Genomic DNA, 24,107 nt, shown 5'->3' on the forward strand with positions numbered 1-24,107 from the left:
CTCGGGTCCCAGCCTGGGAGGCCAATGGAACTGGCAGTCTGGCTGGCCCTCCCGGGGCCTGAGTGGACTGATCCCACGGCAGCGCTGACTTGTGCTCAGCTGGCTCAGAGGTGCTGCCTTTCACCTCTACGTCTGTCCTCACACAGACCCCTGTGATGGTGGTCAGAGTCCCCGCAGCCATGCCCTGCACCTGCAAGGCCAGGCCTGCAGCCACAGAAGCTGAGAGGACGGAGAGGCCGACACGAAGAACACATGCGTGTTTATTATTAGAACGTTTATTATTAGAGGACCAACCTGACCCACGCCGGCCCTTTCCAACCCACCTCCCAGAATCAGGGGCAGAGCCCGAGTCGGGGACTGTCCCCTCATGTCCTCCAGGTGGACACCCCTTCCTGAGGGCTGGACAGCAGCAGCCAGCAGTGGCCGGGAAGTGGGGGGCCTGGGAGCAGGCGGGTGGACAGGGCGGCTTGGAGGAGACCTGGTGTTGAACGGTGTTGGGGAGGAGGTGAGAGGGCAGTGGACGGTCCAGGTCGGGCTGGCAGATCACACAGTGCAGGGGGGCCCAGCACCCCGCTGTTCCCCATCCCCTCAGTCCACCCTGTGCTCCCGTGGGAGTACCAGAGGCAGAGGGCAAGGCTGGGCCGGTCCCCAGGGTCCCCACCCAAAGAAGGGCAGGACAAGGCACAGAGGCCTGGGGGTGAGGCCTGTGCTGGGCGGGGGGGTCCGAGAGGGTCCCTTCCTTCACCCACTGGGCAGGAGCCTGGCCAGCAGCAGACACCGTGCACCTGGGACAGGCGTGGCTCACCCCGGGGGGAGGGGGACGCGCCCTGCGGCACGGCAGGACTGGAGCAGGCGCCTCACATGGTCACGCACTGCTCGCCGTTGGCACCGGGGGGCCCCGCCAGATTGAGGGCGTCCAGGTCGAAGTTGAGGCCAGGAGGCTGGAGGCAAGGAAGGCCCCCCAGATGGTGACGGCGCCCGCCTGGTCACGGGCCCCTCTCGGCCCCCCGGGTCCCCGAGGGCCCCCCACTCACCATCTCCCCGGCCAGTTCTTTCGGAGGGTGGCCCAAGTCCTGCAGCTGGACAAGGAAGAGATCGTGAGACGGCGAGGGCCCCGGGGGGGTGCCGGGGGAGGCGCGCGGGGGCAGGGGCGGGCCCTGCAGGGGCCCACCTGCTGCATGAGGTCCAGCACGGTCTCGAAGCGGGCCTTCTGGGTGGCCTCGCTGTCCGTGGGGCTCTCGGCCTCAAACTGCTCGCAGATCTTGCCCATGACGCTGTGCTGCTCCTGGTACTTCTCCAGCTGCTCCGCGGAGAGCGACTCCCGATGGCTCTGCAGCCACTCTGGGTACTGAGGAGGGGTCGGCCGGAGACCCCGGGGGTGGGTGAGGGGCCGGGGCCGAGCCCACACCCCCACGCGCCACCAGGGGGCGACCGGCCTCGCAGGCAGGGCCAAGGACAGGGTCCCAGGGTCAGCGGCAGTGGCAGGGTGGCCGGGTGGCCCGGCTTCCTGGCCCGACAGCCGCCAGTGCCCCCTCCCGGCAGCCCCACAGAGGGGCGCGAGCGCGCGGCACCTTCTCGGTGATGTCCTTCAGGGACGGGTAGAGCACGTCCTTGGACAGCAGGTTCTGCATGATGCTCTGCATGAGGGGCAGGATGCCGCCCTCCGCGTCCCCGTCGCCCATGCCCAGCCCCTCCATGGCCTTGCTCAGCTCCTCTTCGGACATGCCCGAGTTCTGCAGGGTGGGGAGAGGCGGCTCAGAGGCGGAGGTCCGGGCGCGGGTGGGGCCCCGCGGGCCGGACCCCTCACCTGCAGGTTGCTGGCGTTCCGGGCGAGCCCGCTGAGCGTCTCCTTGAGGCAGGACGTGAACTCCTGCTGCGACGTCGTGTCGCTGCCTGGGCGGGAGTGGACGGAGCCCAGGTCACCGAGGCGGCCGGCGCCTGCCCCCCGCCTGCCCCCAGCCTGCCGGACGGAGGGCTCGGCGCCCCTCACCCACTCTCCCCGCCGCCTCAGAGAGCTTCTGGAACTGCTCCACCAGCTGGGGCTGCTCCTCCGCCAGCTCCTTCATGGCCTTCTCGAACTCGGCCGTGGCCTGGGAGGCCAGCTCGCTGTCGAACAGCTCCTGGAAGAACTTCTCCTGCGAGGCGAACAGGGCATCCTACGGCGGGGAGGGGGGCGCGGGCAGGTCGGTGGGCGCCCAGGGGGCAACGGGCCCGGCCCAGGCCCGCCGCCCGCAGGAACGGTACCTTGGCGGTGTCCCCCGGGGAGCGCTTCTGCGGGCCCGAGGCGTCAGGGGCTGTGGCCGGCGCGGCAGGGGCAGGTGAGGGTTTGGCTTTGTCGAAGTCGTCGAGGGCACCTGCCGGCAAGAGGCGGCGGCCGTGAGGGCCGTCCTGGCGCTGGGGAGAGCAGCCCCCCGAGGGCCTGCCCCCCGCTGCTCCCCTCTGCTCTCTCCACCCCTGCTGATGGTGGTCGGCAGAGGCCCCTTCCCGGCGCACTCGGCAGCTGCACAGTCGGCACCAGGGCCCTCCCCTCCAGGCCCGGCGCCAGCACCCCAGGCCTGTGGGCACTGCCAACTTGGCACCCCTCCCTGACCCTGTTCCTCTGCCCCTGGGCAGGGCCTGGGGTTCATCTCTACCCTCACGAGCCGCAGCCGCCAGCGTCCGGCAGGGAGGGGGATGGGGTCGGCTCTGGGACTCCGGGCGGGAGGCCAACAGCTAAGAAAAGAACATCCACCCCCTCGGGGACACGCTGTCTTTCCCCGAGGCCAACTCAGCTCCCCTTTCTGACAGCAAGGAGGGAGGGGGGGGAGCAACTGTGCAGGGGTGACGGGGCGAGCAGTTGGCTCCAGTGCCAGAGTGAGAGCCACTGAACAGGGATGGGGGCGGCGGGCAGGCAGAGAAGCAAGACAGGGGTGAGGCAGGCAGTGAGGGCAACACTGCAGGGATGAGGGCAACAGAGCAGGCATGACAGGTGCGGGGGCAGGTGAGCAATAAAGGCGATGGGGGGGTGAGGGGGTGGGTAGTGAGGGCAACAGGGCAGGGGTGAGTGGAGTGGGGCAGGGAGGGAAGGCAACAGTGCAGGGATGGGGAGAGTGGATTCAGTTCAGACCAAGGGACTAGGGCAGGTGTGTGTGGGGGGGTCCACCCTTAAACGGACAGGGGTGGGAAGCCTCAGCAGTTACAAGGCCGGGACTGGAGTGAGAACCGTGGGAACAGGACGGGTGAGGACTGAGCAGTGATGTGACGGGGGAGTGAGGGCTGGGAGGATGGGCTAGGTGTGAGGAGGGGAGGGTCTCAGCTCTGACATATCAGGACAGGGGTGAGGGGAGAGGGTCTAGCTGAGGCATGTCAGGGCAGGGGAATAGGACACAAGTGAGGAGGAGACAGTCTCAGCAGAAGAGAAGAGGTGAAGTGAGGGGAGGTCTTTGCAATGACCTGTCAGAATGGTGTTGGGGGGAAACAGGGTCTCGCTGTGCCTGTGTGTATGGGGGAAGGACACGGCAGAGGTGAGGAGGGGAGGATATCACTGTGACCTGTGATGGGGAACAGGGCAGGGGGGAGGAGAAAGGGTCTGGCTGTAATCTGTGCGTGTGGGAGACAGGGCAGGGGAGAGGAGGGGAGGGTCTGGCTGTGACCTGTGCATGTGGGGGACAGGCAGGGGAGAGGAGAGGGTCTGGCTGTGACCTGTGCATGTGGGGGACAGGCAGGGGAGAGGGGAGGGTCTGGCTGTGACCTGTGGGGGGAGACAGGGCAGGGGTGCGGAGGGGAGGTTCTGGCTGTGATCCCTCAGCCCGGGGACAGGGCAGGGGTGAGGAGGGGAGGGTCTGGCTGTGACCTGTGTGTGTGGGGGACAGGGCAGGGGAGAGGGGAGGGTCTGACTGTGACCTGTGGGGGGAGACAGGGCAGGGGTGCGGAGGGGAGGGTCTGGCTGTGATCCCTCAGCCCGGGGGACAGGGCAGGGGTGAGGAGGGGGCTCTCGGTCACGTGAGGGCGCGGGGCTGGCCGGCTCTGACCGGTGCCGAGCGGTCGGGCCGGCGTCGCCGTGAGCCCGACCGAGCCCCGCGCCGCTCCCGCCGACGTGCCCGCCCCCGCCCGCCCCCGCCCGGCCCGCGCCCGCCCGGCCCGGCTCTCACTCTCCAGAAGCGCGTCCAACTCCCGGTCCGCGTCGCCGCCGCCGCCGTCCGCCGCCGCCATCTTCCCCTCCGACTCGCCGTAGGGGGCGGGGCCCGGGAACACGCCCCTTCCGCTCGCCTGGCCAGTCGCGGGGCCGCCCGCGGGGCTCCTTTTTTTTTTTTTTTTTTTTTTTTTGCTTTTTTGGGTCACACCCGGCGATGCACAGGGGTTGCTCCTGGCTCTGCACTCAGGAATTACCCCTGGCGGTGCTCAGGGGACCATATGGGATACTGGGAATCGAACCCGGGTCGGCCGCGTGCAAGGCAAACGCCCTACCCGCTGTGCTATTGCTCCAGCCCCGGGGCTCCATTTTTAAAGGGACCGGGCGCGGCTGGAGGGGGCAGGCCTGGGTCCTGGATGCGGTGTTGTTGACTCCGGGTCTCTCTGGGCCTGGACCCAAAGCGACTGTTCAGGTGCCTTGCACGCGGCCTACCCGGGTTCGATCCCCGGCACCGCACAGGGTCCCTCAAGCCCGCCAGGAGTAAGTCCCGAGCGGAGCACAGAGCCAGGAGTCAGCCCTGAACACAGAGCCGGGAGTCAGCCCCGAGCACAGAGCCAGGAATCAGCCCTGAGCACTGCCAGGTGTAGCCCCCAAATTTAAAATAAAACAGCTGTTCACTTGCCACTTTGTGGTCCTACTTCTGTGTCTTCATTGGGTCTGTCACCAAAGGACACCTTGCCAGTAAACCCAATGTCAGTTGAACGGAATCAGGTGGAAAACAAGCAATCTTGGGGGCCTGGGCATTAACCAGAGGACGCACCTGGTAAGCAGGCAATTGAGGGGCTCCAAACAGGTGAGGACTAGGCGCTGCCAAACGTGAAAAGCCAATTCCTGCCTTGCCTCCTTTCTCTACCCTGGCTGACCAGGAATTGTGACTTTCAGCCAATGTCCAAGGCAGATGCCGTGAAGGGCAGCCACCAAGGCTTGGCTAATGAATGGATGTTAAAAGGAATTTTGTTTTTTCTCTTTGGGGGGTTGGTGGTATGGGCAGGCGGGTGGTGCTCAGGAATACACTCGGAGGTGTTCCAGCAGTGTGAGACGCTGGGGGTCTCTCCCCAGCCTTGCATTTTTCTGCTTCTGTTTTAACGAGACCAGTGCTCTAACCCCTGAGCTACGCAGCCAACTGCTTCTGTTTTTAGCCAATCTCTTAGCACCTCTCCTGCCCTCCTGGCACATGGGGAACACGATGATGCATGTAGGATAACACTGATTTGTCCTTTAACCCTTGTCGCGGGGAACTTAGGTTTATCAGGTCACTCCCATTCCTTTGTTTATCTGCAAACTCTTCTCTGTGCTTTCCTTCCCAACCAATTAATCACCTTCTTCCCTAATCAGTTTCTGTTAGCTTGTAAGATCAGATCCTACTAAAGACACTGAACTTGTACTATAAGTTAATATCTTTTGCAGAATCCTTAAAGCAGTGTCCTTTCTGTATGGACACAGGAAGACAGTTAATATTATGCTTTTGTAACTTGGGAGTTACCCGACTCCGAATAATACTCACTCCTGGGCATCTGCTTTCTCGACTCAGTTGCCCTTCGTTCCTAGCACCCCAAAAGCAGGGTCCTGACGAGGGGCTGAATGGACTCAAGGCAAGCTGTGAGCTACCCTGCATCGAAATGGGCCAGGCCAACCGCCATAATACTTAACTATAAGTTAAGAGTATGTTCATGTATCATGACCCAAAAGAGGTAACTGGGTAAGGACCCTACTGGGGTTGGGAAGACTAACCTAGCCTGAGCACTGTTGTCTGGGATATATTGTGAGATGTCCCCAGGAAGAGCCAAACTGTAAGTTTGATATATCTGTTACTGTGCTCATTACAGAAGGGCATTGCTAGAAATATTAGAAGTAGATTTACTAAAACAATCTAAATGGATTGCTGAGGAAAGAAGAAAGCGGCACACCCTGGATGGGATCCCATCCTTGAGTGGATCTCCTAGTAATCTGGAGCAATCTCCTTAGATGAAATTTTGTCCTTGAATTAATCTCCTGGAGGAGTGGCTTACGCCTCTTTGTTGATTTGTTAATGTTCAACCCCGCCTTTGTACCCCCACCCTATGTGATTGCTACATAAACTAAGACTGTAAGGATGAACCAAGAGCCGCGGCACGAGAAGCAGAGCCTCCCGCCTACTGACTGTGATCCTGAGGTCTCCTAACCCATTTTGGCACCAGAGCAGATTCTTGCAGCCATGCATTTTGACTGTGAACTGAACTACAACCTCGTGCAGCCCGGGGAGGGATTTTTTTCCCTCTCCACCCCATTTTTCTGAGCGAAAATGGCGGCAGCGGCAGCAGCCACGCGGTGAGAGCCACCCTCTAAGACCCCTCCACCAGGAGGTAGGACTTTCTTTAGTGACGTAGCCTGTAGGTGATCCTGGGAGGGGAGGTGTTCCCGGCGCGCCTTCCGCCCAGAGATGAACCAAGAGCCGCGGCACGAGAAGCAGAGCCTCCCGCCTACTGACTGTGATCCTGAGGTCTCCTAACCCATTTTGGCACCAGAGCAGATTCTTGCAGCCATCCATTTTGACTGTGAACTGAGCTAAAATGTTAGAAACCCAAAACCGCGCGGCCGTTATCGCGGCCGCGCGGACTCAACGTCTTCACTTTTACCAAGGAAGAGAAATTATTAGATGATGCTTATTCAGCAGGCCTGATTGTTGGGGAAAATTTCCAATCAACAATAGTGAGTTCTGTATGGAAATATGAAATGTACTCAATATATAGAGAGAATAATGGGAATATCATCAGCTACTTAGATGGGGGGTGGGGTGGGAGGGGGGTGTATTGGGGTTCTTGGTGGTGGAACGGGTGCACTGGTGAAGGGATGGTGGTTTAATCAGTATTTGACTGCGACTTAAACCTGAAAGCTTTGTATTTTTTTTCTTGTTTTCACGGTGGTTCAATAAAATATTTCTTTAAAAAAAAAAAAACAAAAAAAAACTAAGACTGTAAGAGTGGGGGAAATCCCGGGCGAGGAGTGAAGAGTGTGTGAGGTGGGAAATGAGAAATCAAATAAAAGGCAACTAACCAGCAACCAGCTTGGTCCTCGTTCTTCCTTTGCCTGCCCATCGCCAACAGCCGTCCCGATCCGGGATTCGGTCCAGTGGCTCGAGAGCACCGAACTCGGGTGGCGAGAGCGCCGCGTGGAGATCGAACATCCTTCCTTGTGCATATTTTTTACAGATGCAGGGCAGAGCTAGGTAGCGGTCTCTCTTCCAGCCACCCCTGAATAAACCCACCTACACCTGCCCCCAGTGGCCTTACTGCCACTCCCTTTGCTCCTGCATGCCGGAGCTCTTTGCCTCTTGCATATCCCTCCATACAGAACATTTACAAGCAAAGTTAGTTTTGAAACTTGATCATGAACCGGAATATTTGGGGATTGACTTTGAGGGACAGACTGGCTCAGGAACACTGCACCTGCCGTGGAATTTGTGACTTCCCTTGATTCCCAGCACTGTAACAGTTTCATTCCCAACTTGGCAGATTTTACAGGATGTTTCTAAGTGCTGTAACATGTTGTAGGGCCAAAGAGATACTACAGGGATTAAGGTACTTCTTTGCCTGCAGCTGCCCTTGCTCAATCCCTGGTATGTGTCACCTCAATCACCACCAGGAACAACCGCTGGATATGACCCTCCCCAAATTAATCAAGCCCAAGTATTTAATAAAAAAAAAAAAAGTTAAGAAAAGTCCAAGTGTTATCAGCATGCAAATATTTGAGGCCTCCCTGGCAGATACTATGCTTAAGGGAGTCGGACCCGATTCAGCTCAACAGCGGGTGGAGGTGGGGTGGGTAGCGCAGCCAAGTGAGGGGCTCACCTCACAATTCCAGCTGGGGTGTGCCTCTGGCCATGGGGGGGCTCTATCCAGGCAACAGGCGGTGGGGAGCCTCTGCCGGGGGCGAGCAGGACTCAAGGGGTGGAACAGGCAATCGGCCACGGAACCCAGAATTTATTGTGAGACACAAGGGAAGGACAACGGCGTTGAGGTGGGTTGGGATGGAGGGACAGGGCGGCGGAGGGCGCAGGACAGAGTGGGACGTGTGCTGTACGGGGCTGGGGGTCAGCACAGGATCTGGAACCGCCTGGGTCGGGGGGCTTGGGGAGAGCGGCAGGGGCAGGGGAGGGGAGGCAGTCCCGGGCCTCGGGGCTCAGCGGAACTGCAGCGGGCTGATGCGCAGGCCGATGACGTCCTTGCCGATCTCAGTCACTGTGGTGACCCTGCACACCTGGCCCTTGAACTCTGGGGAGTAGCAGGCGCCGCTCAGCGGACACTTCTCCACGGGCTTCCCCCGGTAGATGGGCCGGTAGGACGCGGCGCAGATGTCGAAAGGGTTGTGCATGTCGTAGTTGAGCTGGCAGGCGTCTGTGGGGTTCTTCTCGCATGCCGACAGGATCTTCCGGGTCTGGGGGTGCAGGGGCAAGTGGAGGAGCCGCATCTGTGGGAGTCCACCCCAGGGACCGGGGCTGGGGCCCCACGGGAGCTGGCCTGGGACATAGATGCGTGCGTGCATACATGTCTGTGTGTGCGTGTGTGTGCATGTCTGTGTATGTGTATACCTATGTGTCTGTGTGTCAATGTCTTGTGTGTGTCGTGTGTATCTGTGTGTTTGCATGTCTGTGTGAGTGTGTGTATCTGTGTGTTTGCATGTCTGTCTGTGTGAGTGTGTGTATCTGTGTGTCTATCTGTCAGTGTCCTGTGTGTGTCTGTGTGTCTTATGTGTATCGGTGTGTACCTGTGTGTTTGTGTGTGTCTGTGTGTATCTGTGAGTCTGTGTGAGTGTGTGTGTGTCTGTGTGTATCTGTGAGTCTGTGTGTCTATGTGTGTGTGTATGTGAGTGTGTCTGTGTATCTGTGTGTCTGTGGCTGTGTGTGTCTCTATGTTGTGTCCATGTCCCCCAGGCCCTCCTACCTGCTGAGCCACCTCGGGCTTGGGCCCGAGCTCCAGCAGCCGGCGTGCAAAGGTGGCGGCCGTCTTGAAGTTCTTGAGCTTGAAGAAGAGGTTGAGGGCCGTGCGCAGCACCAGCACCATGTGCACGGGCTGCAGGTTGGAGTGCGTGAAGTAGGCGGCCATCTGCGGGCGGAGCACAGGGCGCTGCTGCACTGCACGGCGGGTGGAGGGACACCCCGGGGAGTGCCTCAGCGGCGGCCGCGGCCACTCACCTCGCAGATGCGCTTCTGCTGCTCGGGCGAGTCTCTGGGCAGCTTCTTACGCTCGATCTCCATGGACAGGCCCACGATGTACTCGCGGCAGATGGCGACGAGTTGCTGCGCCTGCAGCAGGGCGGAGGGCGGAGGGCAGAGGGCAGAGGTGAGAGGCGGGCGGCGGTGGGCGGGCGGCGCGAGCCGGCGGGCACCGCTCACCCACCTCGGCGATCTCCTGCTTGTTGTCGACCACCAGCAGCGGGACGCTGAGCAGGATGGAGCGGAACTTCTCCACGGCCTCCTCGAACTTGCCGACCGTGGTGAACTGGTAGCAGAGCTGCAGGCGCTGGATGAGGTCGTTCAGCTTCAGGCCCACGGCGGGCACGCCGCCCTTCAGCCCCGCATCCTTCCTAGAAGGGAGGGCCGGCAGCACCGTCAGGCCCAGCCTCGCCCCCCATGCCACGGCCCTCCGCGGCCCCGGCGGCGGCTCACCAGTTGCGCTGGGGGTAGCTGTACATGGAGGGCAGGCAGGGCAGAGCCTGGTAGGTGGTACGGCCACGGGCGAAGGTCTGCAGGAACAGCTGCTTGTAGGGCCCGAACTGGGTCACCCCCACCTGGTCGTGGAGGAGCTGGAAGACAGGAAGGGACCCGGCGTCAGCCCTGGCAAGGGCCTGTCACCTCCTCCGCAGTGAGCCAAGGCGCCCGGGCCCACGAGCACCAGCATGGAGCAGCAGCGCAGCCACCCGCAGGGCCAGGCAGGCGTGGGAGGGCAGTCGGGGCACACTCACCCGCATGGCCGTCTCGAAGGAGCCCGCCAGGATGTGGTCGACCGGAAGCTGAGAGTTATTGCACCAGATCTGAGGAGAAAGCGTGCCCGGGACAATCACCCTCTGTTTTTCCCCATCCTGCTCTCCCAGAGGCCGTCGCTCGGCCAAGACCCAGCCCGGGCACACCCTGCGTACCTGTGTGGGGCTGGTCCCCTTGGTGGGGGGCACGAAGAACCCATCCTCAGCCCCGCCCGCTGCCCCTGGGGGCAGGTCCTGGGGAGGAAGCAGAGGGCAGGTACGGTGAGAGGGAAGGCCTTCGGGCGACAGCTGGACGCGTCCGTGGCCCGCCCCTTCTTGTGGGACTCAGGGCAGGGCCCACAAGGGCTGGATCTGGGGGCCGAGGGTTGCCCCCCACCACACCCAGGAAGAAGTGAACAAACCAGCTCGGGGGGGAGCTCCAGGTCCTCCTCCACGTCCCAGCCGCCACCTTCCTCTTGCCCCTTGCCCAGAGCGTCGTCCCCAAAGCCCTCGCCAGCCTCCACAAATCCATCTGCAAGCGAAAGGCTCAGGGGACCAGGGTGCCATGGGGCTGCTGGCACACAGCGTGCGGAGCCCAGGGCTCAGCGTCTGGACCTGGAAGCGGAGGGCAGCGCCAGCCCTGGCTCGAGCGCGGGGGTGAACCCGGTGCCCGTGGCCTCACCTTCGTCCAGCTGCAGCTCGGCGTCCTCTCCCCAGCCCTCGGTGCCCACGGTGTCAATGTCGATATCGGCGGCCAGCGCACCACCTTTACCTGCAGGACGGAGACTGAGGGTGGGTCTGAGGCCACCACCGCGCCCCCGGGGATGCGGGTGGACAGGCCTGCCCTGGGGTGGTCATGAGCAACTGGGTCCTGCCCAAGTGTGGGCTGCAGCCCCGGGCACCCGCCCAGAACCGGCGCTCACCCTTGCTGGCGATGGAGCTTTCGAAGAGCCCCTTGGACACGGTCAGCAGGGGCCAGTTGGTGTCCAGCGGCATGATGGGTGCCGGGGGCTGCAGCAGCCGGGCCTCGGGGTCAATATCGGGGACCTGCCAGGGAGGGGCCCGGTCAGATGCGCAGCTCAGGGCCCCCGGGGTGCACGGCCCTGGGCTCGGCACTCACCGTCTCCTTCTCGGGGTCGAAAGTCTCCTTCAGGCCCTCGGCCTCCTCGTCCAGGCCATGGGTGGCAGCAGTGAGATAGGCCAAGGACTCTGCAGAAGGCAGGGGGGGTGGGTCAGGCCTCATGGTGCTGGAGCCTTCCAGGACACAGCCCCGTCCTGCCCTGCCCGGGGAAAGGCTCACTCTGCCCGCAGTTCCGGAGAATGCGCACACGCTCCGACACGTCACCCAGGTACAGGGCGTTCTGGTAGTGGCCACTCATGTCCTTGCGGATCTCAGCTACCCAGGAGGAGACACGGGTCAGTGCTAGCACCTGCGCCCCCGCGCCTGTTGACCCCCCGACCCCAACGCCAGGCCTCACCGATCTTCATCATCTTGCGCAGCTTCTCCAGGTTGCCGGTGATGAGGTAGAGGAAGGAGAGCTTGTCGAAGTTCTTGGTGCGCTGGTAGCACATCTCCACGATCTGATGGTTGCCCTGCAGCAGCGCCACCTCGCCCAGCTTCTCCCAGCAGCTCTTGTCGTCCAGGGCTTTGGCCGCTTCCAGGGCGATCTGCGAGTCAGGCCGCCACGCGCGGTGAGAGGCCGGGCCGGGACACCAGACTACCCCTCGGGCCCACTCTCCAGGCAGCACCCACACCCGCACCAGCCCTCACCTCAATGTTCCCGCACTCCAGGGCCAGGCTGAAGCGCGTTTTCTCGTCCTTGACAAAGTGCAGCGCCACCTCGGGGTAGCCCTTCTTCTGCAGGTACGCGATGATGGACTGGCCCACCAGCTTGGCATTCCGAACCATGTGTAGCACCTGCGCGAGCAGGGCCGAGTCAGCCCCGCCCCCAACTGACCCCGCCCCCATTGACTATGCCTTGGGTGGCCCCACCCACTCATGGCCTGTCTCCATTAATCCCACCCTGGATGCACCCGCCCACTCATGGCCTATCTCCATTGGTCCTACCATGGGTGGCCCCGCCCACCCCTAGTGGCTCTGCCCTGGATAACCACGCCCACCAACCTGCTCGACCTGGATGGTCCCACCATGATAGCCTGTGCCACTTGTGGCACGTCCCTATTGGTCCTTTGCCTCCAGATCACCAATAGCCATCTTGGACATCCTACCCTGATGGCCCCGCCCCCTGTGGCCACACCCACTTGTGACTCACCTTGATCCCCGTGGCCCTGCCTGCTCGTGGCCCCACCCCTAATGACTCCGCCCCCAAATGACCATGCCCATTTGACGTATATGATTGGTCCTGCCATGATAGCCCCACCCCTGGTGACTCCGCCCACAGGCAGCTTCGCCCCCGATGACCATGCCCACCAGCAGCTCATCTTGAATGGTCCTACCCTGGTGGCCCCGCCCCATGGCCACGCCCACCTCATCATACTTCCTGTTGATCAACGCCAACTTGAACTTGAACTCTGTGGGGTCGATGGTGAGCACCCGCGGGCGGCACTCCCGGTCCAGGCAGTAGACGTTGTTGCCCTTCACCCGCGTGACATAGATGGGCAGGTCCAGGGTCCGGATGATCCCATAATCCCTGGGGGAGCGAGGGGGCACTGCTCAGATCTAGCCCCAAGAGTCCCTCTGAGCAACTGGACGTCAGCCCTGGCTTGTTCCTACAGCGCTGGGACACACAGGCAGAGCCAGAACCATCACTCTGGGAGTGCAGGGGCAGGTCAGGAGGGCTGGCCAGCGGGTCTGTTGGCCATGAAGTGCCCACTCCCAGCAGCGACTGCAAACTTAGAAGCACTGGGTAGAAGTCAAGAAGAGGCAACAAGGTGCCGCCCAGTGGATGACTGAAAGCAAGTAACATAAGGTCCAATAGGAATAGAGACCACAGAGGAGAGGGCACAGCAGGGGACAGCTGTGGGCGTCCGATACAGAGAAACCCAGAGGATGAGGAGGCAGGAGGTGCAGGACGCAGGAGAGACAATTTCTCAGGACCTAGGTGCGGACTCGGCTGCTGTTAGGAAACAATAAAGCCAGTAACAGGAGTCAGGGAGCAGAGAAGGTGGGCAGAGCAGCTCAGAAGTGATCAGGTGCAGGAGGAACCGGAGGAGGTGGCAGGAAAGTCCCGGCACAAGGACAGGACAGCCTTCCTCAAGGAGTAACGTCCTGAGCAGCGAGTGGTGCTGGCTCACACTGACCAAGCAGCAGCAGGCCTGCGGTCACTCTGCTGAGCACAGCGCGCCTGAGAGAGTAGCCCCAGGAGGGCCCAGGCCTGGGGGCACCAGCCACACAGACCCAGTACCCATGAAGATGAGCTATGACCTCCTGCAAACCCGCCGCGAGCCTTACTTCAGTGATTTCCACTGGCTTGACGCAGTAGCCATGGGATTTTAAAACCCTCGTGGCCATGTGTGTGCGCGCACTGCACGTGCGTTATCTAAGACCCTCAAGGCTGTGCGTGAGAGCACTCCACATGTTATCTAGGATCCTCATGGCTGTGTGTGAGCACTGCATGTGTGTTATCTGAGACCCACGTGGCTGGGTATCCCGGTGCACTGCACATGTGTTATCTAAGATGATCGTGGCTGTGTGAGCACAGCATGTGTATTATCTAAGACCCACGTGGCTCTGTGTGTGAGCATTGCACGTGTGTTATGTAAGACCCTCGTGGCTGTCTGTGTGAGCACTGCACGTGTTATGTAAGATCTATGTGGCTGTGTGTGTGAGCATGCACGTGTGTTATCTAAGAGCCTCGTGGCTGTGTGTGTGTGTGCACTGCAGGTGTTATCTAAGACCCACGTGGCTGTGTATGTCTGCACACTGTGGCTGTGTGTGTGTGCACTGCAGGTGTTATCTAAGACCCACGTGGCTGTGTGTGTATGTGCACTGCAGGTGTTATCTAAGACCAACATGGCTGAGTGTCCATGTGCACTACACGTGTGCACACAAGTGTTATCCAAGACTCACGAAGAGGCTAACAGTGCAGAGAAGAGCAAGAGCCGTGGCTAGGAGGCGGGCGAGGGCACAGACGTGTGGTCAGCAGTGCCCAGCCAGGGTGCTCTGCTGACGGATGGCCCTGTGTTGGACGGGAGCAGCAGGGTCGAGAGCCTGGAGCCAGCACCCCCCAGCAGCGCAGAGTCTTCTGGAAGCAAGTTCAGAGCGCAGCAGCAGCACCGTAGAGAGAGGACGGGGTGGCTGTGCCACCTTCTCCGCCGACCGACTCACCCCGTGGTGACGGCATACTTGATGTGGTTGCTGGTGGTATAGATAAAGACCCCGCTCTCGTCCCAGGCCCCACTCTTGACGCGGATGTTCTCGTGAATGTTACACAGAGCCTCCAGCTTGCGGTTACAGATCACAATGGCTGTAAGAGGCAGAGGGTGTGAGTGCTCTGCTGGCCCGGTGAGCGGGCCGGGGAGGGCGGCCTGGCTGCACGCAGGGGCTGGGGGGACACTCACCATGCTTGGCCAGGAGGGCCACGTGCGACATGTCAGCCGACCAGATCACATACTTCACCTTGGAAATCTTCACCGACGCCAGGGTCCTGCGGGGAGAGGGCACGGGTGACAGGCAGGCCGGGCCCCGCGCCACTGTCCTTGGCCAGGCCTGCTGCCGGGCCAGCAGAGGGCGCCACCTGCCTGCCCGCCCCAGGCTGCCGGGGCCCTCACCGCTTCTGCTGCACGTCGAAGAGGGTGATGGACTCCGCGTCCCGCAGCAGTAGGCTGCCCGTGCCCGCGTAGAAGATCTCGTCGCAGTTGGGCACCTGCACCTTCTTAGTGATCTCGTTCTTCAGGTTCTTGATCAGGAGCTGCGGGAGACGTGGCAGCAGTGAGGGCTGGGGGGGCCCGGGGGCCCGACCACCACCCGGTGCTGGTCAGGAGGGGTCCCGTTCAGACCCCGTGACCCACGGTGCCAACACGCGCAGGGCAAAGGCCGAGCAGACGGCGAGGTGGGGGTGGGGGGGAACGTCCAGGCAGTGGCTGGGGCACCAGTGGTCATAGTCACAGCTCCTGGAGTGACAATGAAGCCCCTCACGGCCTCCTGGGGGTCCCCAGCGCCCCGGCTCACCGAGTGCATGCGGTCCAGGACGGCAAAGCGGTTGCGGGCGACCCACACGGCTGTCAGGCCCGAGGAGCGCTTCCCTTCGGGGGCTGGGGGGAGACGGGTGAGTGGATGGGCGCCCCTGGACCTCAGTCCCAGGAAGAGAGGAGGGGAGGAGAGAAGGCAGAGGAGCAGAGGGGGAGAGAAGGCAGAGGAGCAGGGAGGGGAGAGGAGGGGAGGGGGGCGAGAAGAGGGAAGGGGAGGGCAGGGCAGGGCAGCCCCGCCCCCGTCTCAGCTGCGTGGGCTCCACCTGCAGAGGGGCCTCCCCAGAGACAGAGCAGGGGCTGCAGATGCTGCCCAGCCTGACTGGGGGGTCGGCAGCTGGGAACTGGGGGGGGATGGGCACGCTGGAGGCCCTGTCCCGGGAACACAGGCCGGCCCCAGCCTAGGGTCAGAGCTGACACCGTCCCCCAGGAGCACCAGGCCCCTCCCACCCCCAGGGGACACCGCCCCTTTGCTGGTGTCCCCGACAGCAGACACAGGCCGAGCCATGGGACAGAGCCACGACAGCTCCCTTGACCTCACTGGGACCACCCAGAGCCCGGGAACGGCGATGGCCCGGCTGGGAGGGGCGCCCCCCGCCCCCACCCCGCACATCCGAGCTCGAGCGTGAGCACGGCACATCTTCCTGGCGAGCAGGTGGGGGTTTCAGCTGGCCCGGGGTCCCCGGTGGGGTGTGGGCTGTCAGCTTGGCGCATCGCTCTGACACACGAAAGGCAGCCAACGGGATCTGGCCGGGACGCAGGCATAAATCCCGGTCCCAGGACAGCCCCCAGGCCCGCTGCCCGGCCCTCCATCAGCTGGAGCGCGGCTGGCGGCCCTATCGGCGCCGGCACTGGCGGGGGGCGAGGGCTCTGGTACCGGGTGATGAAATATGTATGTCGAGCTGGAGCCCCATCCGTGTTGCACAGCGGCCGCCTGGGGCGCCTGCTGTCAGCCCGCACTCAGAGCGGAGGCGGCCTCAGGTGGCCGTGGGGGATGGGGGCGGGGTGGGGCCAGGGGCCGGTCACCTACCGTCAGGGTTCTGCGAGTCGGCGTCCTTGGGGATGGTGTACAGGTCGTAGGTGCTGTTCTCCAAATTGCTGGCTCTCTGCGGGACGCAAGGGGGGAGACTCAGGGGGATGCCCACTCAGTGGACACTACCCCATCTGGACACGGGCTGCCCAGCACCTCACGGAGAAACTCGAGATGCCCACATCTGAGCGGTGTCGGGCTCTGAGGACCAGGCACTGGCATCTGCTTCTCTCTCAAGCCTCCAGGATGGCCAGGCCAGGCCAGCCCCCACCCCAGCTGGACATGGGCTGCCCAGCACTTCACGGAGAAACTTGAAATGCCCACATCTGCATGGTATTGGGCTCTGAGGACCAGGCACTGGCATCTGCTTCTCTCTCAAGCCTCCAGGATGGCCAGGCCAGCCCCCACCCCACCCCAGGACGGCGTCAGGCATGTGCAGTGCAAGGAGGTAGACGGGTCACTCACCGTGCACAGCAGCACGGCGTTCTCTGCGGGGTTGTAGGACATGTTGAACACGGGGAACTTGGACCCGCTGCAGGGAGAGGCGGGGCGTCAGGACCCAGCTGCCCACACCCGTGGACCCCAGGGCCAGGTGCCTGGCACAGGCCTCTCGGCACAGGCCTCCCCGGGGCCCCATGGACACGGTGGCCACTTCTGCTCACAGGGAGGCCTGGGCTGCACCCAGACATTCCCAGTGCAGCAGAGAGCCAGTCCGGGACAGAGCCCCCACCCCCACCCCCGCCCCCGCCTCCACCCCACGGCCTGCAGAGGGGCCCCAGGTCAGTTTCTGGGGGACACACCTGCCCTGCTGGAGAGCAGGAGAGGCAGAAATGCCCAAGGAAGGCAGAGAGCGCCCTCGGCCACTCTGCACGGCAGGGCTCAGGCTCCTCCCCGTCGCCTGCTGTCCAGCGCAGCCCCCACAGCACCCATCCATCCCTGCCTCCCTGCCCTGCCCCTCCCCCCCCCACCTGCGCAGCTGCATGACAGCCACGTCCTTGGAGCTGCTGAAGTCCAGCTGCCGCAGGAAGCGGTCCTTGACGTAGTGTAGCACATTCCCGTGCACGGCGTAGGCGGGCCGCTCCCGCTCTAGCTTGAACACGATCATGCCGCCGTCGTGGCCTGGGGACAGAGGGGGCGAGCACCAGGGAGCTGACTCGGGTGCCGAGCACCAGAGAGCCGCCCCCCACCCCAAGGGGAGCAAAGGGCGGGGCCTGCGTACCTGCCGCGAAGAGGTTGAGGTTGGGGTGCGCGGCCAGAACCCAGAAGCGGTCGTGGTCCCTGCGGAAGGTCTGGACCCCCGTCCTGGGAGGGGAGAGCCGGGTCCGGGGGTCGGCGTCACGGCCACACAGCGAGGGCCGGACTCCCAGGGCCCTGCCGACTGGGGGAGGGGAGGCAGGGAGGACCCCGGGAGCCCCATCTGGCAGGAGGTGGGACCTCACGTCTGCATGCTGGCGTGGGGGTGGGCAGAGCCGTGGGCAGCGGGGCCTGCAGACAGTGGCCGTGGGCAGCGGGGCCCCTACCTCTTGGACATGTCCCAGACCCGGATGCTCTTGTCCTCCGAGTTGCTGAGAATGAGCTCCTGGCGCGGGTGGAAGACGGCACAGGACACGTTGTTGTAGTGGCCGCGGCAGGTGTCCACCTCCCACGCTTTGGACTCTGCAGGACGAAAGCCCAGCAGCTAAGGGGCGGGGGTGGGCAGGGGGGCGGCAAGACAATCTTCATGCCGCTCGGACCCCCCAGCCGGGCCGTGAGCAAGGTCCACTCCTGCTTGGGCACCGTGTCTGCGCTCCCGGACCAGCGTCAACTGAGACGAGACCCCCCCCACCCCACACACACAGCGGAGAGCACTCGGCCGCCAGCACTCACCGTTCATGCGCCAGATCTTCACCTGGCGGTCGTCAGCCCCGGACACGATGAGCGGCATGGTGGGGTGGAAGGCGGCCCAGTTCACGCCGCGGTCGTGGCCCTGCAAGGGGAGCAGAGACCGCAAGGGGCGGCTGGGACCCGGGCCAAGCCACCAGCACCAGCTCTGCTCGGCGCCTGGCCCCCTACTCCCCCGCACCCCCCACCCCACCCCGGCCCGCCAGAACCTCCAGCACGTGCTTGACCACGGCGTCGGTGGTGCCGAAGAGATCCACGCCGGTGATGCCTCTGACATCGGACTCCACCGCCCCCGGGGACAGGTTCTTCTTCCGCAGGCCTGCGGGCCGGGGAAGGCGGGGGCAGGGTCACAGCGGGGCCGGGGGCCTGGGGGGCAGCAGGGCTGGGCGGGACAGATGCGCGCTCGGGGCTCTCCCGCCCCGGGACCACGGCTGACGTGCACTTCCTGCCGGCCTCTCTGCTCCCTGGCGTCCCAGGATGTGGCTCGAGGGAACCCCATGTCCACGCTCGGCCCCAGGGGGAGGCACTGAGGGTCCCGAGCCCAGCAGGAAGCTCGGCCCGACCCCTGGTGGTGCTCAGGGCGCTCTAGCGGGTACCGGGATCCAGCCCAGGCCGGTAGTGTGTGAGGCAGCCGCCCTCCCTGCTGTCCCGTGTCTGATGGGCACAGGCTCCATCCTGGGCACCGCCTGGAGTGGCCTCAGCCAGGCACTGACTGCCCCTGAGCACCAGCACGTGTGGCCGGACACCCACACGCACCACCTTTGTCCGGTCACTCAGGGCGACCCTCGGGGACACTCAAACACTTTCCTCGTGGGTTTTTTTTCCTTTTTTTTGCTTTTTGGGTCACACCCGGTAATGCTCAGGGGTTCCTCCTGGCTCTGCACTCAGGGATCACTCCTGGCAGTGCTCGGGGGACCCTATGGGATGCTGGGAATCGAACCCAGGTCAGCCACGTCCAAAACAAACGCCCTCCCTGCTGTGCTGTCACTCCAGCCCCCATCCTCGCGGCTCTTTCAGCCCAGGGAAACCCAGGAAGGAGCAGGAGATGCTCCAACTGGCCCCTCAGAGCCCCCCCACCCTCCCCTCTGCAGGGAGCGGTGAGTTGCTCATCCTGGGCCCTGCAGAGCTGAGCCCGGGAACGGATGGGAGGAGGGGCCTGACGCAGGCTCTGCCCAGGGCTAAGGCCAGGCCACACCCGCCCACGGAGGGCAGGAGGGCAAGAGGGCAGCGGGCGAGGCCACACGCCGACCCACTGGGTAGTACAGGAGCCCGGGGTTAGCGGTGCAGGCTGGACACCGTCAGATACTCTGTCCGTGCAAGCCAGAGCATCTCGGGGCCCGAGGGAAGGCGTGACCGTGAGTCTGGGCTCCAGAAGCAGCGACAGGGTCCCGGGACACCAGGACCACGGGGTCTCCACCGCTGACGGCTCACACGCCCCTCACCCCAGGGCAAGGTCTGTGCTGGCTCCCGGGGGGGGCACCAACGTCCAGAGCCCCCTCAGGGCCCCTGAGCGCAGCTGGCCCGAGCCCCACTCTCCCCGGCCTGGACGCGCTCACCAGAGATGTCCCAGACGCGCACGGTTTGGTCCAGGCTGGCCGACACCACCAGGTCCTCCGAGGGGTGGAACTGCGCACACATCACATAGTGGTTGTGTCCGGTCAGCACGCTGCGGGGGGTGAGGGGGAGCGGCCGTCAGGGGGCAGCAGGTGAGACCAGAGCACGGGGCCCCACGGCCACCGCGGGCAAAGTCGCCCCGGCCCAGCCCAGGTGCACATCCCATTCCCGCCAGCCAGGCCCCTCGTACAACTGCCCACGGTCCCGTCCCACAATGCCAGGGGCCCCCAGGGAAGGGTCACTGTCCTGACCAGGGCTGGGACGCACCGGAGAGGCCTGGGCCATAGGAAGGACAGAGGGAGGGAGGGAGGGAGGGAGGGAGGGAGGGAGGGAGGGAGGGAGGAAGGAGAAGAAGGAAGGAAGGAGAAGAAGGAAGGAAGGATGGAGGCAAGGAGGGAAGGAAGAAAGGAGAGGAGGGAGAAAGGAAGGAGAAAAATGAAGGAAGGATGGAGGCAGGGAGGGAAGGATGGAGGCAGGGAGGGGAGGATGGAGGCAGGGAGGAGAGGAAGGGAGGACAGAAGGAGGGAGGAAGGAAGGAGAAAAAGGAAGGATGGAGGCAGGGAGGGACGGAAGGGAGGACAGAAGGAGGGAGGAAAGAAGGAGAGGAGGAGGGAGGGAGGAAGGAGAAAAAGGAAGGATGGAGGCAGGGAGGGAAGGAAGGGAGGACAGAAGGAGGGAGGAAGGGAGAAGAGGAGGGCGGGAGGAAGGAGGGCTGAGACTCGAAGCCCTCGGGCGCCTCACCAGACGCAAGTCCTAGACTGCCAGTTCCACACCCGGATGGTCTGGTCGTCGGAGGCGCTCAGGATCCAGGGGTACTCCTGGGGGACGGGCAGGGTCAACCCAGGTCCCGCGGCGGACTCACCTCCGGCGACCCCACGGGGCAGGAGTCTGCACACTCCCCCGGGCACCCTCAGGACCCCTGCAGGCCCCTCTCCCGAGCCTCAGGGAGCCGAGGGACGACCACCCACACCCGCCCCTCCAAGCTCTTGCTCCTGGGAAGGTCCCTGCGGACCCCAACGCCACCGGAGGGGGGACGCGGGCCAAGGGCAGGACCCGCCCGGCAGGGGCCTGACTCACATGGTGGAAGAAGGTGGTGCGGATGTAGTCCAGGTGCCCGAGCAGCGTGAAGAGGCAGCGTCGGAGCTTGTAGTTCCACACCTGGGGGCGGGCGGGGAGTGGTGAGGGCCACGGGCGCGGGCTCCCACGTTAGGGACGGAGCAAGGACGGAGAGAAAGGGCCGCGGAGGAGAACGGGACAGTGGGGGGGGAGGGGAGGAGTAGGAGGAGGGGCTGGCAGCCGCGGGGGAAGGATGAGGCCAGGGAAGGCCAGGGGACGAGTGAGGAGACGCCCTGGGCCCAGTCACAGCCACCAGGGGCCCGTCCCCGCGGCCCTGGGAGCTCGGGGGTCTGCTGGGAGCGGGCACAGAACCCGCTGTCTGGTCGGACACCCGGCCCAGGTCACTGCGTGCCCACATGCCCACGAGCCGCTCCGCTGGGGCCAAAGCGCGTGAGGGGGCGAGTACATGCAGACCCAGGCCTGGGCCCCAGCCCAGCCCGCCGAGGGCCCGAACCCAAACGGCTGCTGCGAAAACGAGCCCAGGCAGCTCTGCCAGTGCCAGCCAGGACGAAGCCAGAGCCCCCGGGCCCCTGAGAGCACAGCTGCTCCCCCCTCAAACATCCAACACTGCGGGCCTCTCCAGCCCCGCTTAATCGCCTCTGATTTCTGGCTGCTTGGGTGCTTAAAATTTTAATTTCCTCTGGTAGGCGAGGAAGAGCAATGGCCCCCTCCCAGGGCGCTTGTCATGCCCGCAGCCCCCGGCGCAGGGCTGGCAGCTGGGACGCCCGTGCCCACCCAGCCTCTCCGCCCCCAACCCCACTCGCGTCTCGGGTGAGTGCCGGCTGTCCTTCCCCAGTCCCCTGCGGTGTCCTGTCTGTCCGGCCACTCGCCAAACCGTGCCTGCTGCTACTCGGGCACAAGTGTGGAGCGCCCATCCCGTCCCGCCCAGGGCTCCTCGGGGGCAGAACAAGCTCCTCGGTCGCCCGTTTTTATTTTTATTTTTATTTTTTTGCTTTTTGGGTCACACCCAGCGATGTACAGCGGTTACTCCTGGCTCTGCACTCAGGAATTACTCCTAGCGGTGCTCAGGGGACCCTGAGAATCGAACCCAGGTCAGCCGCGTGCAAAGCAAACGCCCTCCCCGCTGTGCTATTGCTCCGGCCCCGGTCGCCCGTTTTCAAACCCCGGGAATGCAAAGGTGTCTGCAGCAAGCAGCACACCCCGCGTGCCTGCATTGTCCTACATTTGGGGTACTTCCCCACCACCCCAACTCCCTGTGCCCCCAGCAACCCTAGCCACACACCTTGATCTTGTAGTCGTCACCGCCAGAGACGAAGAGTGGCTGCTGCTTATGGAAGTCGATGCCTCGCACCGGGCCTGGGGGACGAGAGCCCCGGTGAGCCCACGTGGTCCCGCCCGCTGTGTCTGTGGACGCGGCCGGTTCCCCAGCTCCACCCCTGCCTGCCGCACAGGAGCTGAGGTCACAGCACCTCGAGGCGCCTTCCACCTGTCCCCCCCCGCCCCGCTCCTTGGGGCCACGGGACCCCGTCCTCACCATCGTGCTCGTCAAACTTGTCGATGAGGGTGCACATCCGATAGTCCCACAGCTGGATGACCCCATTGTGCAGACTGGTGAGGATCCAAGGGCGTTTGGGGTGAAAGCTGAGCCCTAGGGAGGCCGAGGAATGGCCCGGTCAGCCCGCGGGTCCTTCCTGCCCCTCGCGTGGGGCTCCCGGGACCATGTCCCTCTCGTGGCAGGGCCCCAGCACCTGCCACTGGGCTCTCCTGTGCACGGGTTCTCGGCTCTGCTGGCCTCTGGGGGCCTTCGGGTTGCACGGAGACCACACAGGCATGATCTCTGCAGCCAGAGCACCCCCAGACTCAGAACCCCCTTGGCATGGCCTCTCTTGTTCAGAAGGGCCTCGAAGGGCAAGACTTTGTGCATGGGAGCCCCAGGTTTTATCCCCGGGCTCAACTGGGGGTGTGTCCCCCCCCCAAAAAAAAAAAAAACCTCAAAAGCCAAGGCAGGGCATTGTGGCCTCTGAGCTTTGAGCTACCAGCTCGTGGTCAGGCTGAGAGGCGCGCTTGCTTACTTCTCTGTTAGAGAGCCCAGAGCTCCCATGAGAGTTTTAGAGACGCTGAGCTAAGAGACGCCAAGCTGGAGGCCTGGAGTTAGAGACGCAGAGTAGAGACCCCGTCTGTGTCTGTAAGCAGCCAGCCAGCCACCTGGGCAGGAGGCCTTGCAGGAGGCCAGGAGTTAGAGACGCAGAATAGAGACCCCCCAGGAGGCCTTGCAGGAGGCCAGGAGTTAGAGTCGCAGAGTAGAGATCCCCCCCCCCCAGGAGGCCTTGCAAGAGGCTAGGAGTTAGAGATGCAGAATAGAGACCCCCCCAGGAGGCCTTGCAAGAGGCCAGGAGTTAGAGACACAGAGTAAGGATGCCCCAGGAGGCCTTGCAAGAGGCTGAACTAGAGACCAGGAGTTAGGACACAGAGTAGAGACCCCCATTTGTCAACTGGGCTCTGTCACCTGGGCGCGAGGCCCACCTTGCTCCCTGCGGGGAGAGGGCAACCCCCATCACCGCCCACCAGGGGAGCATCACCCAAGCCCCCCAGAGCCTCCGGACTTAGCAAAGAAGCCTGGGGTCCCCTCCCCACGGAGGGCGCCCTGCAGCTCGGCTGCGCCCCGCTCTCTGGGCCTCGGCGCCCTGGGTGACCGCGCTGGTCACCGAGACGGCTGGCCTGGCGGACACACCCCAAGGGCCAGCTCCCAGCGCCCCGCAGAGGCCCAGGGGCCGAGGATGGGGAGCAAACAGGGAAGCCCAAGTTTCTGCCAGAGGGGGTGGGGAGCCAGGGGGCGTGGCGGGCACCGGGCCGGGGGTCTCGCAGAGACACCACAGGGATGCAGGGGAGCTCCGGGAGTGAGAGGGTCCCCGCGGGGGCAGGAGTCACCGAGGGGGCAGGAGTCACCGAGGGTGCAGGGGTCACCGAAGGGGCAGGGGTCACCGGGGTGCAGGGAGGCCTCGGGCCCACACCAGGAAGCAGCGCGGGCCCCGTCCCAGCCCTCCCGCGCTGCCGCCGCCGCCCCCGAGCCCGCCGGACCTTTCACCCTCGCGCTCTTGGTCTCGAACTTGGTGAGCATCGCGCCGGCCCGCGTTCCCCGGCTGCCCGGCCACCGCCCGCCACGCAGCACTGGCCTCCACGTCAGCGGCCGCCACGCCGGAAGTGCCCGCACCGACTTCCGGCGCCACCGAGGCTGCCGCCGCGACCCAG

General features: G+C 63.9%; 2 protein-coding genes across 3 annotated transcripts; both read right to left on the minus strand.

Annotated features, from left to right (window-relative positions):
- Positions 1–259: 259 nt before the first annotated feature.
- Positions 260–4,238, minus strand: PEX19 (peroxisomal biogenesis factor 19). Its single transcript, XM_055121658.1, has 8 exons — positions 4,131–4,238; positions 2,245–2,354; positions 1,991–2,156; positions 1,808–1,893; positions 1,572–1,733; positions 1,172–1,348; positions 1,035–1,079; positions 260–941 (listed from the first exon to the last, which is right to left on the minus strand). The coding sequence occupies exons 1-8, from the start codon at positions 4,189–4,191 to the stop codon at positions 858–860; spliced, it is 891 nt and encodes a 296-aa protein (XP_054977633.1). The 5' UTR covers positions 4,192–4,238; the 3' UTR covers positions 260–857.
- Positions 4,239–8,115: 3,877 nt separating this feature from the next.
- COPA (COPI coat complex subunit alpha) lies at positions 8,116–24,092 on the minus strand. Of its 2 annotated transcripts, none has more exons than XM_004613762.2 (32): positions 23,937–24,092; positions 22,393–22,506; positions 22,141–22,214; positions 20,859–20,939; positions 20,523–20,599; positions 19,724–19,833; positions 18,377–18,486; positions 18,153–18,252; positions 17,807–17,942; positions 17,506–17,588; positions 17,255–17,405; positions 16,752–16,818; positions 16,287–16,362; positions 15,240–15,322; positions 14,840–14,979; positions 14,630–14,715; positions 14,397–14,535; positions 12,597–12,759; positions 11,880–12,026; positions 11,587–11,776; positions 11,409–11,504; positions 11,229–11,317; positions 11,032–11,155; positions 10,791–10,880; positions 10,531–10,640; positions 10,286–10,363; positions 10,112–10,180; positions 9,816–9,952; positions 9,547–9,733; positions 9,342–9,452; positions 9,091–9,252; positions 8,116–8,584 (listed from the first exon to the last, which is right to left on the minus strand). In XM_004613762.2, the coding sequence occupies exons 1-32, from the start codon at positions 23,974–23,976 to the stop codon at positions 8,330–8,332; spliced, it is 3,675 nt and encodes a 1,224-aa protein (XP_004613819.1). In that variant the 5' UTR covers positions 23,977–24,092; the 3' UTR covers positions 8,116–8,329. The 2 variants fall into 2 exon arrangements, with proteins under 2 accessions (XP_004613819.1, XP_004613818.1); XM_004613761.2 differs by having other exon boundaries at positions 14,397–14,562.
- Positions 24,093–24,107: the final 15 nt, after the last annotated feature.

This window comes from Sorex araneus, chromosome X, assembly GCF_027595985.1.
Source record: "Sorex araneus isolate mSorAra2 chromosome X, mSorAra2.pri, whole genome shotgun sequence".
NCBI lineage: Eukaryota > Metazoa > Chordata > Mammalia > Eulipotyphla > Soricidae > Sorex > Sorex araneus.

Excerpts from the sequence above, each read along its gene's own strand:
- COPA (XM_004613761.2), bottom strand. The coding sequence starts at position 23,976 with ATGCTCACCAAGTTCGAGACCAAGAGCGCGAGGGTGAAAG. Across the intron at positions 14,563-14,629 it reads GGCCCTCCTGGCCAAGCATG|AGCACTCACACCCTCTGCCT; the intron begins GTGAGTGTCCCC and ends CCGGGCCAGCAG. Across the intron at positions 11,318-11,408 it reads TCTCCGGAACTGCGGGCAGA|AGTCCTTGGCCTATCTCACT; the intron begins GTGAGCCTTTCC and ends TGCCTTCTGCAG.
- PEX19 (XM_055121658.1), bottom strand. The coding sequence starts at position 4,191 with ATGGCGGCGGCGGACGGCGGCGGCGGCGACGCGGACCGGGAGTTGGAC. Across the intron at positions 1,894-1,990 it reads TGAGGCGGCGGGGAGAGTGG|GCAGCGACACGACGTCGCAG; the intron begins GTGAGGGGCGCC and ends ACTCCCGCCCAG. Across the intron at positions 942-1,034 it reads AAGAACTGGCCGGGGAGATG|CCTCCTGGCCTCAACTTCGA; the intron begins GTGAGTGGGGGG and ends CCTTGCCTCCAG.